The following is a 13101-nucleotide window of genomic DNA, read 5'->3' as shown; positions in this document are numbered from 1 at the left end:
TCGGGGCAGACGGACAGACAAGAGCAACGGCAATCAATAGACTCCAGGGGCTGAACATCACATCAAGACAAGAGCAAAGAAACAGATTGGAATGAAATTCTGCGGACTCCCCGGCCCATCAAAGACCGTACGAAAGACGTCCGACAGTCTTCCTGATCTTAGGTTTTGCTTCTAAAACGATTTAATTTTTAAATGAAATAAAATAAAATTGGGCTTCTCCCCGTCGGGGAATCGAACCCCGGTCTCCCGCGTGACAGGCGGGGATACTTACCACTATACTAACGAGGAGTTGCACGGGGGCTGGCTCTCCCGTCGGCCCTATAACCTTCTGCCCACGTCACCCATGACATCATGGCGGCTGGAGCGGATGGCTCCCCTCGGCGGGAGGCCTCCCGGCGTGTCGCGGTGCACCACGGGAGTTGTAGTCCCCCGCTCCGGCGCCGCCCGTGATCCTGCCGCTTGCCGAAACTACGAGTCCCGGCGTGCCCCGCGCCGCTCCCTCCTCGGCTCCCCCGCCCTGCTGCAGCCCTGGGTCTTCTCTGGCCCTGCTGCAGCTCCCAGCTCAGCTCAGCTCCCAGCGACAGCCATGGCGGAGCTGCTGGATTCCTGCTCCTTCGCTTCCCCGGCCTCCGTCTGCATCTCCAAGCACCTGCAGCTGCGCTGCCGCGTCGACTTCCCCGGCAAGGCGTTGCAAGCCACGGCCGCCCTCACCGTCCAGTCCCAGGTGGACAACTTGACCTCCCTGGTAAGGCGGCAGCTCCCCCTGGACGGTCCTCACCCTCGACGGCCACAACTGCGGTGGCATTTGCGAAGCTCTGGCTGGGTGCAGAGCACTGTTCCAAGCGCTGGGGGGGATTTGCGAGGTGAGCAGGTTGTGGCAAGCGGAGCAGGTTGTTGCAAGCTGAGTAGGTTGTTGCAAGCTGAGCAGGTTGTCCCACGTGGGGCTCCCACTCCTAATTCCCATTTTACAGACGAGGCAACCGAGGCACAGAGAAGAAGGATAATGTTGGGATTTGTGAAGCGCTTACTATGTGCAGGGCACTGTCTAGGCGCTGGGGAAGAGACAGTGATCAGGTTGTCCCACGTGGGGCTCCCAGTCCTAATCCCCATTTTACAGACGAGGCAACCGAGGCACAGAGAAGAATAATAATGTTGGGATTTGTGAAGCGCTTACTATGTGCAGGGCACTGTCTAGGCGCTGGGGAAGAGACAGTGATCAGGTTGTCCCACGTGGGGCTCCCAGTCCTAGTCCCCATTTTACAGACGAGGGAACTGAGGCATAGAGAATAGTAATAATGTTGGTATTTGTTAAGCGCTTACTGTGTGCAGGGCACTGTTCTAAGCGTTGGGGGAGATACAGAGTGATCAGGTTGTCCCATGTGGGGCTCACAGTCCTAATCCCCATTTTACAGATGAGGGAACTGAGGCACAGAGAATAATAATAATAATATTGGTATTTGTTAAGCACCTACTATGTGCAGGGCACTGTTCTAAGCGCTGGGGGAGATACAGAGTGATCAGGTTGTCCCCCATGGGGCTCACAGTCCTAATCCCCATTCTAAGTCGAGGGAACCGAGGCACAGAGAATAATAATAATAATAACAACGATAGCATTTGTGAAGCACTTACTATGTGCAGAGCACTGTTCTAAGCGCTGGGGGAGGATACAGGCTGATCAGGTTGTCCCACGTGAGGCTCACAGTCTTGATCCCCATTTTACAGGTGAGGTCACTGAGGCACAGAGAAGTGAAGTGACTTGCCCAAAGTCACACAGCTGACAAGCGGGGGATTAGAACCCAAGACCTCTGACTCCCAAGCCCCTGCTCTTGCCCCCGAGCCACGGATCCCGGGCCGACCAATTTGGGGGGAACCCGGCCCGCTTCACTTAGCCAGGAGACCTTTTTTTGTTTGTTTTCATAGTATTTGTTAAATGCTTATTATGTGTCAGGCAGTAGTCTTAAGCGCTGGGACAGATACAAGCTAATCAGGCTGGGCATAAGTGCTTCCACTGTGCCAGGCACTGTTCTAAGCGCTGGGGTGGATACAAGCTAATCGGATTGGACACAGTCCCCGTCCCACATGGGGCTCACAGTCTCCAGCCCCATTTTACGGATGAGGGAATTGAGGCCCAGAGGAGTTAAGTGATTTGCCCAAGGTCACACAGCAGATAATACAACCCAGCCCACACACTTTTCTCTAATACTAACCTTCTCACTGTATCTTGATCTCATCTGGCTCGCCACTGACCTCGTGCCCACATCCTGTCTCTGGTCTGGAACACCCTCCCTTTTCATATCCGACACACGCATGAGTACCTACCCCACCTTCAAAGCCTTAATGAAGGCGCATCTTCTCCAAGACACCTTCCCTGACTAAACCCTCCTTTCCTTTTCTCCCACTCTTTTCTTTGTCACCTTGACTTGCTCACTTTATGCATCCCCTCTCCCAGTTATGTAGGTATCTGTGATTTTACTTATAGAAATGTCTGCCTCCCTCTCTAGACTGTAAACTAATTGTGGGCAGGTAGTGCGTGTGTTATTCTGGTACATGGCACTGTCCCAAGCTCTTAGTACAGTGCTCTGCAAACAGTAAGTGCTCAGTAAATACAATTGACTGGCAGGACATCCGACTCCCAGTCCCATGCTCTTTCCATTAGGTCATACTGCTTAATACTGCCAGATCTGGTGCTGTGCCCCTACTCCAACCTCCTTGCCCCCAGTTGACTGTCTCCTACCTCCCCACCCCCTTACATCTTGCACCTTTTACTCCTATCGACTCTGTGTCTTTATTCCTCTCACTCGTGACTGATTATCTCACCAGTCTTTTGCTACCACCCTCATCCCTCCCTGCTTCCCCTTTTTCCAATCTCCTGTTTTCTGCCCATTGCCAGCCTTGTCCCTACTTCCTTTATTCTGATTACAGGGTTGTTGGTTTTTTGTTTTTTGGAGTTTTTTTGGTGGGGTGGGGGGGAGCGGAGGGGGATATGAAGGCCCACTTCCTACCACTGGCCTGGTAAGCCCTCCCTCCTCAAATCTGCCAATTACACCCCCCTCCCCTCATCCCACCTTCAAAGGGGGAAGTTACTGAAGTTACATCTCCTCCAAGAGGCCTTCCCAGACTAAGCCCCACTTTTCCTCATCTCCCACTCCCTCCTGCGTCACCCTGACTTGCTCTCCCCCCAACACTGTGAGCTCATTGTGGGCAGGGATGATCTCTCTTTATTACTGTATTGTACTTTCCCAAGTGCTTAGTACAGTGCTCTGCACACAGTAAGTGCTCAGTGAATATGATTGAATGAATGAAAGAACGAATATTTCTTAAGTACTTACTGTGCCAGGCACTATGGTAGATACCAACTATTCAGGTTGGACACAGTCCATATCCCACATGGGGCTCACAAGTCTTATCCCCACTTTACAGATGAGGTAACTGAGGTAGAGAGAAGTGAAGTGACTTGACCAAGGTCACACAGCAGACCCAGGTCATTTTGACTCCCAGACCCATGCTCTGTCCACTAGGCCATGCTGCCTCTCATGTTCTGCGTGCTCTGGCTTGATCAGCCGTATTTTTGCTCTCTGGTATTATTCTGCTCTTTTTGCTCAGCTGTGGTTGCGTGAGAAACATCTGACTTCATGCATGCATTATTTGTGTTTTCTCTGACCGGATGTTGACCGTCCAAATAGTAGCTGCCATCTGTCCCTGAAACTGGTTCTGGCATACATACTAAAGATCGCGTACTTGAGTACTTTAAAGGCTTAAGCCTTTATGTTGGAGAAGAAAGTGGTTACTCAATCAGTGGTATTTATTGAGCACTTACTGGGCAGACCACTCTACTGAATGCTTGGGAAAGTAATAATAATAATAATGTTGGTATTTGTTAAGCGCTTACTATGTGCCGAGCACTGTTCTAAGCGCTGGGGTAGACATAGGGGAATCAGGTTGTCCCACGTGGGGCTCACAGTCTTCATCCCCATTTTACAGATGAGGGAACTGAGGCACAGAGACGTTAAGTGACTTGCCCACAGTCACACAGCTGACAAGTGGCAGAGCTGGGATTCAAACACATGAGCCCTGACTCCAAAGCCCACGCTCTTTCCACTGAGCCACGCGAATATGCCTATTCGTGTACAATACAACTGAATTGGTACATGCGATTCCTGCCAACAAGGGGTTTCCAGTGTACAGACAGCATACTTGAATAAGAAAGTATCAGTCCCTGGCCATTATTTGTTCCATCTGTATAGAGCTTTCAGGATTTTTGGTCAAAACTTATGATTCCTGGGCCACATCATTTCTTCGAGAAACTGAAAAGAATTATATAAATTACTGGAGGATAATCAATCCTATTTGGCCCCAGGGAATTTGATATCATTTTGTAGTATGTTGTCACAGCAGTTAAAGTCAGAAAACCCAAGGTACCTTGTAAAAGAAGCAAAGCAACTTTGTTTTTTTTCTTGAGAAAAAGAGGTGTGAAGGAGGGTTTGTGCCATAGTTACAGCTATAACCACAATACTGCCACAATTGTGACCAAAACACTCATCTAACACTATACTATAAAATACTAAGCTAGCTTCATTTTTCCAAGTGAAGTTTATTCAACCAAAGTGCATTTTTATTTTGGTAAAGACCAAATATTTATAAAGCCATTAGGTTCCTCTTGCCTTTCCTTATAGAAACACTTCTGTACTAAACGTCAACTTCCTTGTTTGAACAAAGAAGTTTGACGCTTTCTTCTTTCTCTCTCTCCATTAAATTGCTTTCTCAAAGATTACATTATCTATCTCAACAAGTCATACATTGAATGGATCAAAGTACAATTAAGTAACTTTATATCTATCTGAAAGAATATTACCACCTCCTAAGAGCTTGTTTCCATGCAGAGCTTGCCTTGATATCAAAAGGATACAGAATCAGCATGTTATGTGTTCTACCTTGCATTTATTTAGGTTTTTAAAACCATGACTACTCCATTAAAAAATAATTTGAGAAAGAAACAATATTACTCTACACTACAATATATCAAGTACATTCCAATGGGAGTACAGTTTCAGGCACACATGCTATACAAAGTAACATCTTTCTTCACAAACAGTGGCCTCCCTAGTCATTCCCATCACTGTGGAAAACATCACCATCCTCACTGTCTCCAAAGCCCGTAACCTTCGTATTATCCTCGACTCATCTCTTTCATTCATTCAATAGTATTTATTTATTCAATAGTGTTTATTGAGCATTTACTATGTGCAGAGCACTGTATCAAACCACATATTCATTCTGTCACTAAATCCTGTCAGTTCTACCTTCCTAACCGAATAAATTCTGACCTTTCCTCTCCTTCCAAACTGCTACTACGATAATCCAAGCACTTATCTTATCCCACTGTGATTACTGCATTTGCCTCCTCACTGACCTCCTTGTCTCCTCCAATCTCTCCCAACTCCAGTCCCTACTTCACTCTGCTGCCCAGATCATATTTGCTGATTTCTTACTACAGCACGCTTCTTTCCTCCAACACAACCCGCTCCCTGTAACTCGTTCTCATCTGTCTCGCCACTGACACTCGGCCCATGTCCTCTCACTGGCTTGGAATACCCTACCTCTGTATATCTGATGCACCATTGGTCTCTCCATGTTCAAAACCTTATTTATTTACATTTTAATGGTATTTTTTTGTTTTGTTTTTTTTTTAACAGTATTTGTTAAGCATTTACTATGTGGTAGGCACTCTACTACACAGTGGGGTAGATGCAAGCTAATCAGGTTGGACACAGTCCCTTTTCTTCAAGGAGCTCAAAGTCTTAATCCCCATTTTACAGATGAGGTAACTGACGCACGGAGAAGTTAAGTGACTTTCCCAAGGTCACACAGCAGACAAGTAGCAGAGCTGGGATTAGAACCCAGATCCTTTTGACTCCCAGGGCCATGCTCTATCCATTAGGTCACCCTGCTTCTCAGCTGTTATTAAAACCACATCTTCTCCAAGAGGCCTTTCCTGACTGTACCCTCATCTTCCCTATTCCCACTCCCTTCTGTGTTGCCTACACACTTAGATCCATATCTTTTAAGCATTAGATATTCACACCACCCTCTCCCTGCACAGCACTTACGTACCTATCTGTGATTTATTTTAATATCCATCTCTTTAGACTGTAAGCTCCCTGTGGGCGGGGAACGAATGAATAAATACGATTGAATGAATGAATGGAATTTTCATTCATTGAGTTTTGTCATTTATATCTCGATTTACAGTGCATAGTATTTGAGAGCATAAATTAAAGAGCTAAAACTGTTCAAATTTTAATTATTAATTTTTATTGCCCTGAGATAGGAAGGCAAATCTTAAAAGTGGGAGTGGCTTATGTAATTTAAAATAAAATATCTGATGACAGTGGTAGATAGAGGCTGAACATGTTCTTTAGACTTTTTACTTAAACAACAGCAGTGGTATTTATTAAGCCTACCAATACCTGATGACAGTGGTAGGTAGAATCTGTAGACGTTCTTTAAACTCTACTTCATCATCTTTATCAATGTACTTATTGAGCCTACTCTTTGCAAAGCACTGTACTAAGAAAATAGGGACAATTTCAGAGTATAAAAAGTAAGAGAAGCAGCGTGGTTTGGTGGAAAAGAGCATGGGCTTTGGAGTCAAAGGTCATGGGTTCTAATCCTGACTCTACCACTTATCAACTGTGTGACTTTGGCCAAGTCGCTTTACTTTTCTGGACCTCAGTTGCCTCATCTATAAAGTGGAGATTAAGACTGTGATCCCCAGGTGGGACAACCTGATTACCTTGTATCTAACCCAGTGCTTAGAACAGTGCTTGGCACATAGTAAGTGCTTAACAAATACCATCATCATTATTATTATTATCTGGCTCTTACCTGTAAGAACCTTCTAGTCTAGTGAGGAAGCCACATGCAGTAAAGTAATAAAGATAACCGTGGGCAAAGGTACATGGGCATAGATTAAAAATAACAGTGCACAGGAATAAGAAATCATTGCATAGTGCTGCCCTTTGATTTTGAAAATGATCTGCTGATGAGGAGATCCCATTCCATGGGTGTGGGTGAGGCTGAAGGGCCGTGTCCAACTGACATATATTTCAGTGGGTGTTAAAACCATCCTTTGGTTTGGTTTAAATTTGGGGGGAGTTGTTGGCAGTCAAATGGAATCCAGGAGAGTAAAGATTTGTAAGCCCAGAGTGAAGAAGCTTTTAGGAGGAAAGGTTGGTCACCAGATCCTGTAAAGTCTGCCATCGCAACATCTCTAGAATCCGCCCCTTCCTCTTCATCCATGCTGATCTCGATTCTTGTTCTTCCTCCCTGCCTCCTGTCTCTCCCCTTTAATCTATGCTTCACTCTGCTGCCTAGATCATTTTTCTGAAAAAGTCAATCCATATCTCCTCACCCCTCAGAAACCTCCAATGGTTGTCCATCCACTTCAGTTCAATTCAGTCATATTTATTGAGCACTTTCTGTGTGCAAAGAACTGTACTAAGCCTTTGGGAGAGTACAATTTAACAATAAAGAGACACGTTCCCTGCCCACAATGATCTCCGCATCAGACACACTTTGCCATCGGCTTTAAAGCACACGGTCAGCTCACCCCCTCCTAATTAATCTTGCTGATCTCCTTCTAAACCCAACAAACACAGTTTGCTCCTCAAATTCCAACCTATTCTCTATACTTTGATCTCATCTGTCATACCTTTGCCTACTCACTACCCCCTCATATCTGACAGATGATCACTTTCTCTCCTCTCTTTCCCCATCTTCAAAGCCATACTAAAATCACATCTCCTCCAAAAGATCTTCCCTGAGAAGGCCCTCATATTTTCTATTTGCCCTCCCTTCTATGTCGCTTATGCACTTGGCTCTGTATTCATTCAGTCATATTTATTGAGCGCTTACTGCATGCAGAGCACTCTACTAAGTGCTTTGGAGAGCACAATATAATAGACAAGCTTCCTGCCCACAAAGAGCTTGCAGTCTAGTGGGGGAGACAAACATTAATAAGCACTTGATACTCACCCCCAGCCTGTTTATACATATCTTTATACTATCTCACTTCTGTAAACTCATTGCGGGCAGGGAATATCTTCACCCCCAGAACTGTTTATACATATCTTTATACTATCTCACTTCCGTAAACTCAGTGTGGGCAGGGAATATGTCTGTTATGCATCATGTTGTACTCCCCCCAAGTGCTTAGTACAGTTCTGTGAACACAGTAAGCACTTGATAAATACGATTGTTTTAATGTCTACTTCCTTCTCTCAACTGTGAGATCCTTGTGGACAGGGAATGTGTCTATCAACTCCTATATTATTCTCTCCCAACTGCCTGGTACAGTGTTTCACACACAGAAGTGCTCAGTAAATACCAATGACTGAGGTAATCTTCCTCTCTGGAGTATTTTACTCATATTCCATCTATAGTCATTTTTGAAACAAAGGATTTAGACTTTACGAAGCAATCAATCAGTAGTTTTAATTAATAATGTTGGTATTTGTTAAGCGCTTACTATGTGCCAAGCACTGTTCTAAGCGCTGGGGTAGACATAGGGGAATCAGGTTGTCCCACGTGGGGCTCACAGTCTTAATCCCCATTTTACAGATGAGGGAACTGAGGCACAGAGAAGTTAAGTGACTTGCCCACAGTCACACAGCCGACAAGTGGCAGAGCTGGGATTCGAACTCATGAGCCCTGACTCCAAAGCCCGTGCTCTTTCCACTGAGCCATGCTGCTTTAATTGAGCCCCTACTGCCTTCAGAATTTAAACTTTTAGGAGAGTACACTAGAATTTGCAGACTTGATCTCAGACCGCAAGGACTTTACCATCTAGAAGGAGAAATAAATGCTAAAATAAATTACAGCTAGAGTGAAGAAGGAAAAGGGGATATGTGCGTGAGTTAATGCATAAGTAGGACTTGTCAGATATGTGCAAAAATGCTGAGATTGGTTATGAGTACTTAAATAATTTTTTGGCATTTATAGCCCTACAAGTCTCAGTTAGAGAAGTTTTAATTAACTTTTAAATGCATTTATGATTCCTTAAATACGTATTCTTTGCCATTTTGTTTCCTGGATAATTAGTATAAATATAGCCTACTTGATTACTCAGATATGCTAAACCAAACTTTTTCAAATGATGGTGATATTCTATTTTTTAAAATATATTTGATTACAGATTTTGGATACAAAGGACCTAAAAATAAATCAAGTGTTGATTAATGGAAAAGAAGCCAAATTTACTGTTGGAGAAAGACACAGTTTCAAGGGATCCCCTTTGGAAATCACTCTTCCTTCTGCCCTGAGCAAGTATGCATATTTTTACCCTCTTGCAAATACATCATGGAAATAACATTCTGAAATATTCAAAGGGTTTCCTTTTTATACAAAAGTGATTATTCCATCTAACTTTCTGGTCTGTGCTGTACAGCAACTGTAGTAACAAGGGAATTATTTTGAAATGATCAGTGGGATTATTTTCTACACTTAATTTGGGGTCTCACCAGTGCTAATACCTGTATCTAAAATTTAAAGCAATGAAAGGATCTGCATTTTCTCATATCTCAGTGGATAGCAATTTTTCTGTGTGTATATCTTATTATATGTATAGAAACAAAAACTCATAAGCCTAAATTTAGGTCTTAAAGATAAATTTAAAAAACTATTGATATAAACCAATTTTGTGGAAAGTACATGATATCTTTTATAAATTAAATGCTTTTTGTTGGTGGTTCTTGATCACGGTATTATTCGCTCCAAATTGCAAAATTTATACTTAGTTTTCCAGGTGTTTGACTGTAATCTCCTTGTGGGCAGGGATTGTGTCTCCTGTCTCTATTGTATTGTACTTTGCCAAGCACTTACAGTGCTCTGCAATATGATGACATATTCAGTCACCAAGTCCTGATAGAGTTCTACCTTCACGGCACTTCTAGAATCCGTCTTTTCCTCTATGTAAACTTCTACTATGTCGATCCAAGAATTTATATTCCACCTTGATTACTGCATCAGCATTGCCGCTGACCTCCTTGCCTCCTGTCTCTCCCCACTTCAGCCTATACTTCACTCTGCTGCTAAAAAAAAAACCATTAAGTTCAGGTTTACCCACTCTTCAAGAACTTCTAGTCATGGTCTATCCACTGCTGCATCAAACAGAAACTCCTCACCACTGACTTGAAAGTGCTCAATCAGCTTGCCCTCTCCTGCCTTACCTCGCCTCCTACCACAACAGCCTGCTCTCTTCGCTCTTCTAAGGCCAACGTACTCATTGTACTTCGAGCTTATCTTTATCACCTCCAATCTCTTGCCCATATTCTCCCTTTGGCCTGGAACTCCTTCCCTCTTCATAATCAACAGACACCCCCCCCCCACCAATCAGTTCTCCCCACCTCCAAAGCCTTATTAAAATCACAATTTTTTCAAGGCCTTCCCTGACTAAGCTCTCACTTCCTCTACCAGTTTTCCCATCTGTGTTGCCCTTCACTTGGGTTTGTACCTAAAGGCAATTAATGTTCACCTCACCCTCAGTCCTGCAGCACTCATGTACATTTCCAGAATTTATTTTTAATGCCTGTCTCCTCCTCTAGACTGCAAGCTCTTTGTGGGCAGGGAATATGTCTATCAACTCTGTTGTAGATAAGTGCTTAGTACAGTGCTCGGCACATAGGAAGCACTCAGTAAATACCATTGATTGATTGATTAAAGACATGGGGAAAGCCCAGTCCATGGGAAACACAGCAGGAGACCAACTAGCCACTCCAACAGACAGTATTAGGGAGAGGGGTTGTTCTTCAATAAAAGTGTGGAACAAATCCATCTGTACAGGACAGATTTGGCTTTAAGTGCATACCATGTGGAAGGGAGTGTGACCATGTAGCAGTCTTTTCAGTCACACTTGTATACAAAGTTATAATCTCATCAGTAGTGATCTCTTCATAATGAAGAGCAACTATAAATACATAAAGGGTATATAGAAAAAAATATTCCCTAGGGCTTCTCTCTGGATAGAAACACTAGCTCTAGCCTAAACTTGCATTTTGTTTTTGTACATGCAGAAACCAAGAAGTGGTTGTAGAAGTTTCTTACGAGACCTCTCCAAAATCTTCTGCTCTTCAGTGGCTTACTCCTGAACAGACTTCAGGGAAAAAACACCCATTTCTTTTCAGCCAGTGCCAAGTAAGAAAGATTTTATTATGATTTAATGAGCCAAATTATTTTATAATCTAGAGGTTTTATCAATTCAGGCTGAGGTGAACAAGGATGGGTCAAAGTTTTCCTAAAAAAGAACAAATTGATTTACTTGCATTTGCAATACTTCATTGCCTGTAGCCCCACTGAAATGAATATGCTTGCTTTTTAGAGCAAAGGGGCTTCAAGTTTATTGTGTAAATAATGCAGGTAACTGGTTACGCTTTAGAAGTTGGAGGATCCTTGGCCACACTCTCGCAGAACTCCATTTTAAGGGTGGGAGCTGCCCCTACTCCTCCCACCATGCCACCATCCACCCACCCATCATCTCTGGAGCCAATAAGTCCTGAGCTGCCTCTAGTTTGACCCTGAAATAGGATTTATAGCTTTTTAAAGGTAGAAACAGCAGAATGGGACTAACATCAGGAGATTTTTTTTAAGTCCTCTGAATCCATGTAGTCCATAGGCACTTGCTGAGTCTGAATATCAACTGTCATTTTGGCTGAACTGAGATGACCCAAGCCATTCATTAGGAGGGGAAAGCACACTTCCATTACAATATTTTCATAATGAAAAACCTGGTTTTGACTTATAAAGAAGCCAAAGCAAGAGTGATACAATGAAATTTAAAAAAAAATCATTTAAACTTTCCACGGGGTTTTTGGATACTTCATCAGTATTCTAAGAGTTTTATTCCAGGTTCTGTATGTGAGAAAGATTAGTTGATCATTTTGACACTTTTTTCCCCTCTCCCTCTCTCTCATTCCCTCCTTCAGGCTATTCATTGCAGAGCAATTCTTCCTTGCCAGGATACTCCTTCGGTGAAAATAACCTACTATGCCGAGGTAAATAGTTGAGACCACAAACTTAATTGAAAATTCTTTCCAACCAAGTCATCAGTCAGAGGTGCCAGTTCATCAAAAGTTCTAGTTCTTTTCAGAATCTCATAGCAGGCTCAGGAAGAAATGGGTAGCACTTGGGCTCTGAGAACTATTTGCTACTGATCACATTTGGGGCTTCACTGAAGCTGTTAAAGGGAGAGAGCTGTTACTGTGATTAACAAATATATCAGCAAGTCCTACGAGGAAGGGGAGAGTTTATTAGAACTTGATCAGTGGAGACAGGCAGCTCACTGGTTAACTGCAGCTCCTTTAATCAGACTAGCAGAGCATTTACAGCAAAATCTCAGAGAAGCTGCTTTATTCTCCTAGGGGAATTCAGATGTTGTAATCTACCTCTCCCTGAGGGATCAGTAGCCAAAACTGCACTGGTTTTGGGTTGGTTATTCGAACTTTATGTGGGTAAAGGGCCAGATAATCAGCTAATTCATTCAATCATTTTTATTGAGTGCTTATTGTGTGCAGAGCACTGTACAGAACACTGTGGAAGCAGAATGGCCAAGTGAATAGATCATGAGCTTGGGGGTCTGAAGGACCTGGGTTCTAAGCCCGGCTCCACCACTTGTCTGCTGTGTGACCTTGGGCAAGTCACTTAACTTCTCTTTGCCTCACTTCCCTCATTTGTAAAATGGGAATTAAAACAGTGAGCCCCACGTGGGACAGGAACTGTGTTCAACATAATTAGCTTTTATCTCTCCCAGCGCTTACAACAGTGCTTGACACATAGTGAGTGCTTAACAATTGCTATTATTATTATTAGTAATAATAATAATAATAATAAGCACTTGGGAGAGTACAGTATAGCAGAATTAGCTGACACATTTCCTGCCCACAGTGAGTTTACAGTCTAGAAGGGGGGAACACAGCCTTTAACTATAGTCATATTATTGTGCACGATAATTTTTTGAATATTTTTAGCTAGTCAGAATGTAATTAACTCCTATCAGAAAGAATTGGAAAAGGGGACTATCGTCTCCAGGGAGGCTAAATCTAAACATTG

At 43.4% G+C, this 13101-nt stretch overlaps 1 protein-coding gene and 1 non-coding gene across 2 annotated transcripts in view; one reads left to right on the top strand and one right to left on the bottom strand.

Moving 5' to 3' along the window:
- Positions 1-216: 216 nt before the first annotated feature.
- Positions 217-288, bottom strand: TRNAD-GUC. The gene has a single exon. It is a non-coding gene; the product is annotated as a tRNA-Asp (tRNA).
- Positions 289-512: 224 nt separating this feature from the next.
- LTA4H (leukotriene A4 hydrolase) overlaps positions 513-13101 on the top strand; it is a 33313-nt gene continuing 20724 nt past the window's right edge. The window contains exons 1-4 of the mRNA XM_001509769.5: positions 513-745; positions 9194-9324; positions 11070-11190; positions 11979-12047. Coding sequence (XP_001509819.2) covers positions 587-745; positions 9194-9324; positions 11070-11190; positions 11979-12047 — 480 coding nt within the window. The 5' untranslated portion in view covers positions 513-586. The remainder of the gene's footprint in view (positions 746-9193; positions 9325-11069; positions 11191-11978; positions 12048-13101) is intronic.

The sequence above is a fragment of the Ornithorhynchus anatinus genome, chromosome 14 (genome assembly GCF_004115215.2).
Source record: "Ornithorhynchus anatinus isolate Pmale09 chromosome 14, mOrnAna1.pri.v4, whole genome shotgun sequence".
Taxonomy (NCBI): domain Eukaryota; kingdom Metazoa; phylum Chordata; class Mammalia; order Monotremata; family Ornithorhynchidae; genus Ornithorhynchus; species Ornithorhynchus anatinus.
Note: the sequence above shows the minus strand (reverse complement) of the source record. Positions and strands in the feature narration are given on the sequence as shown.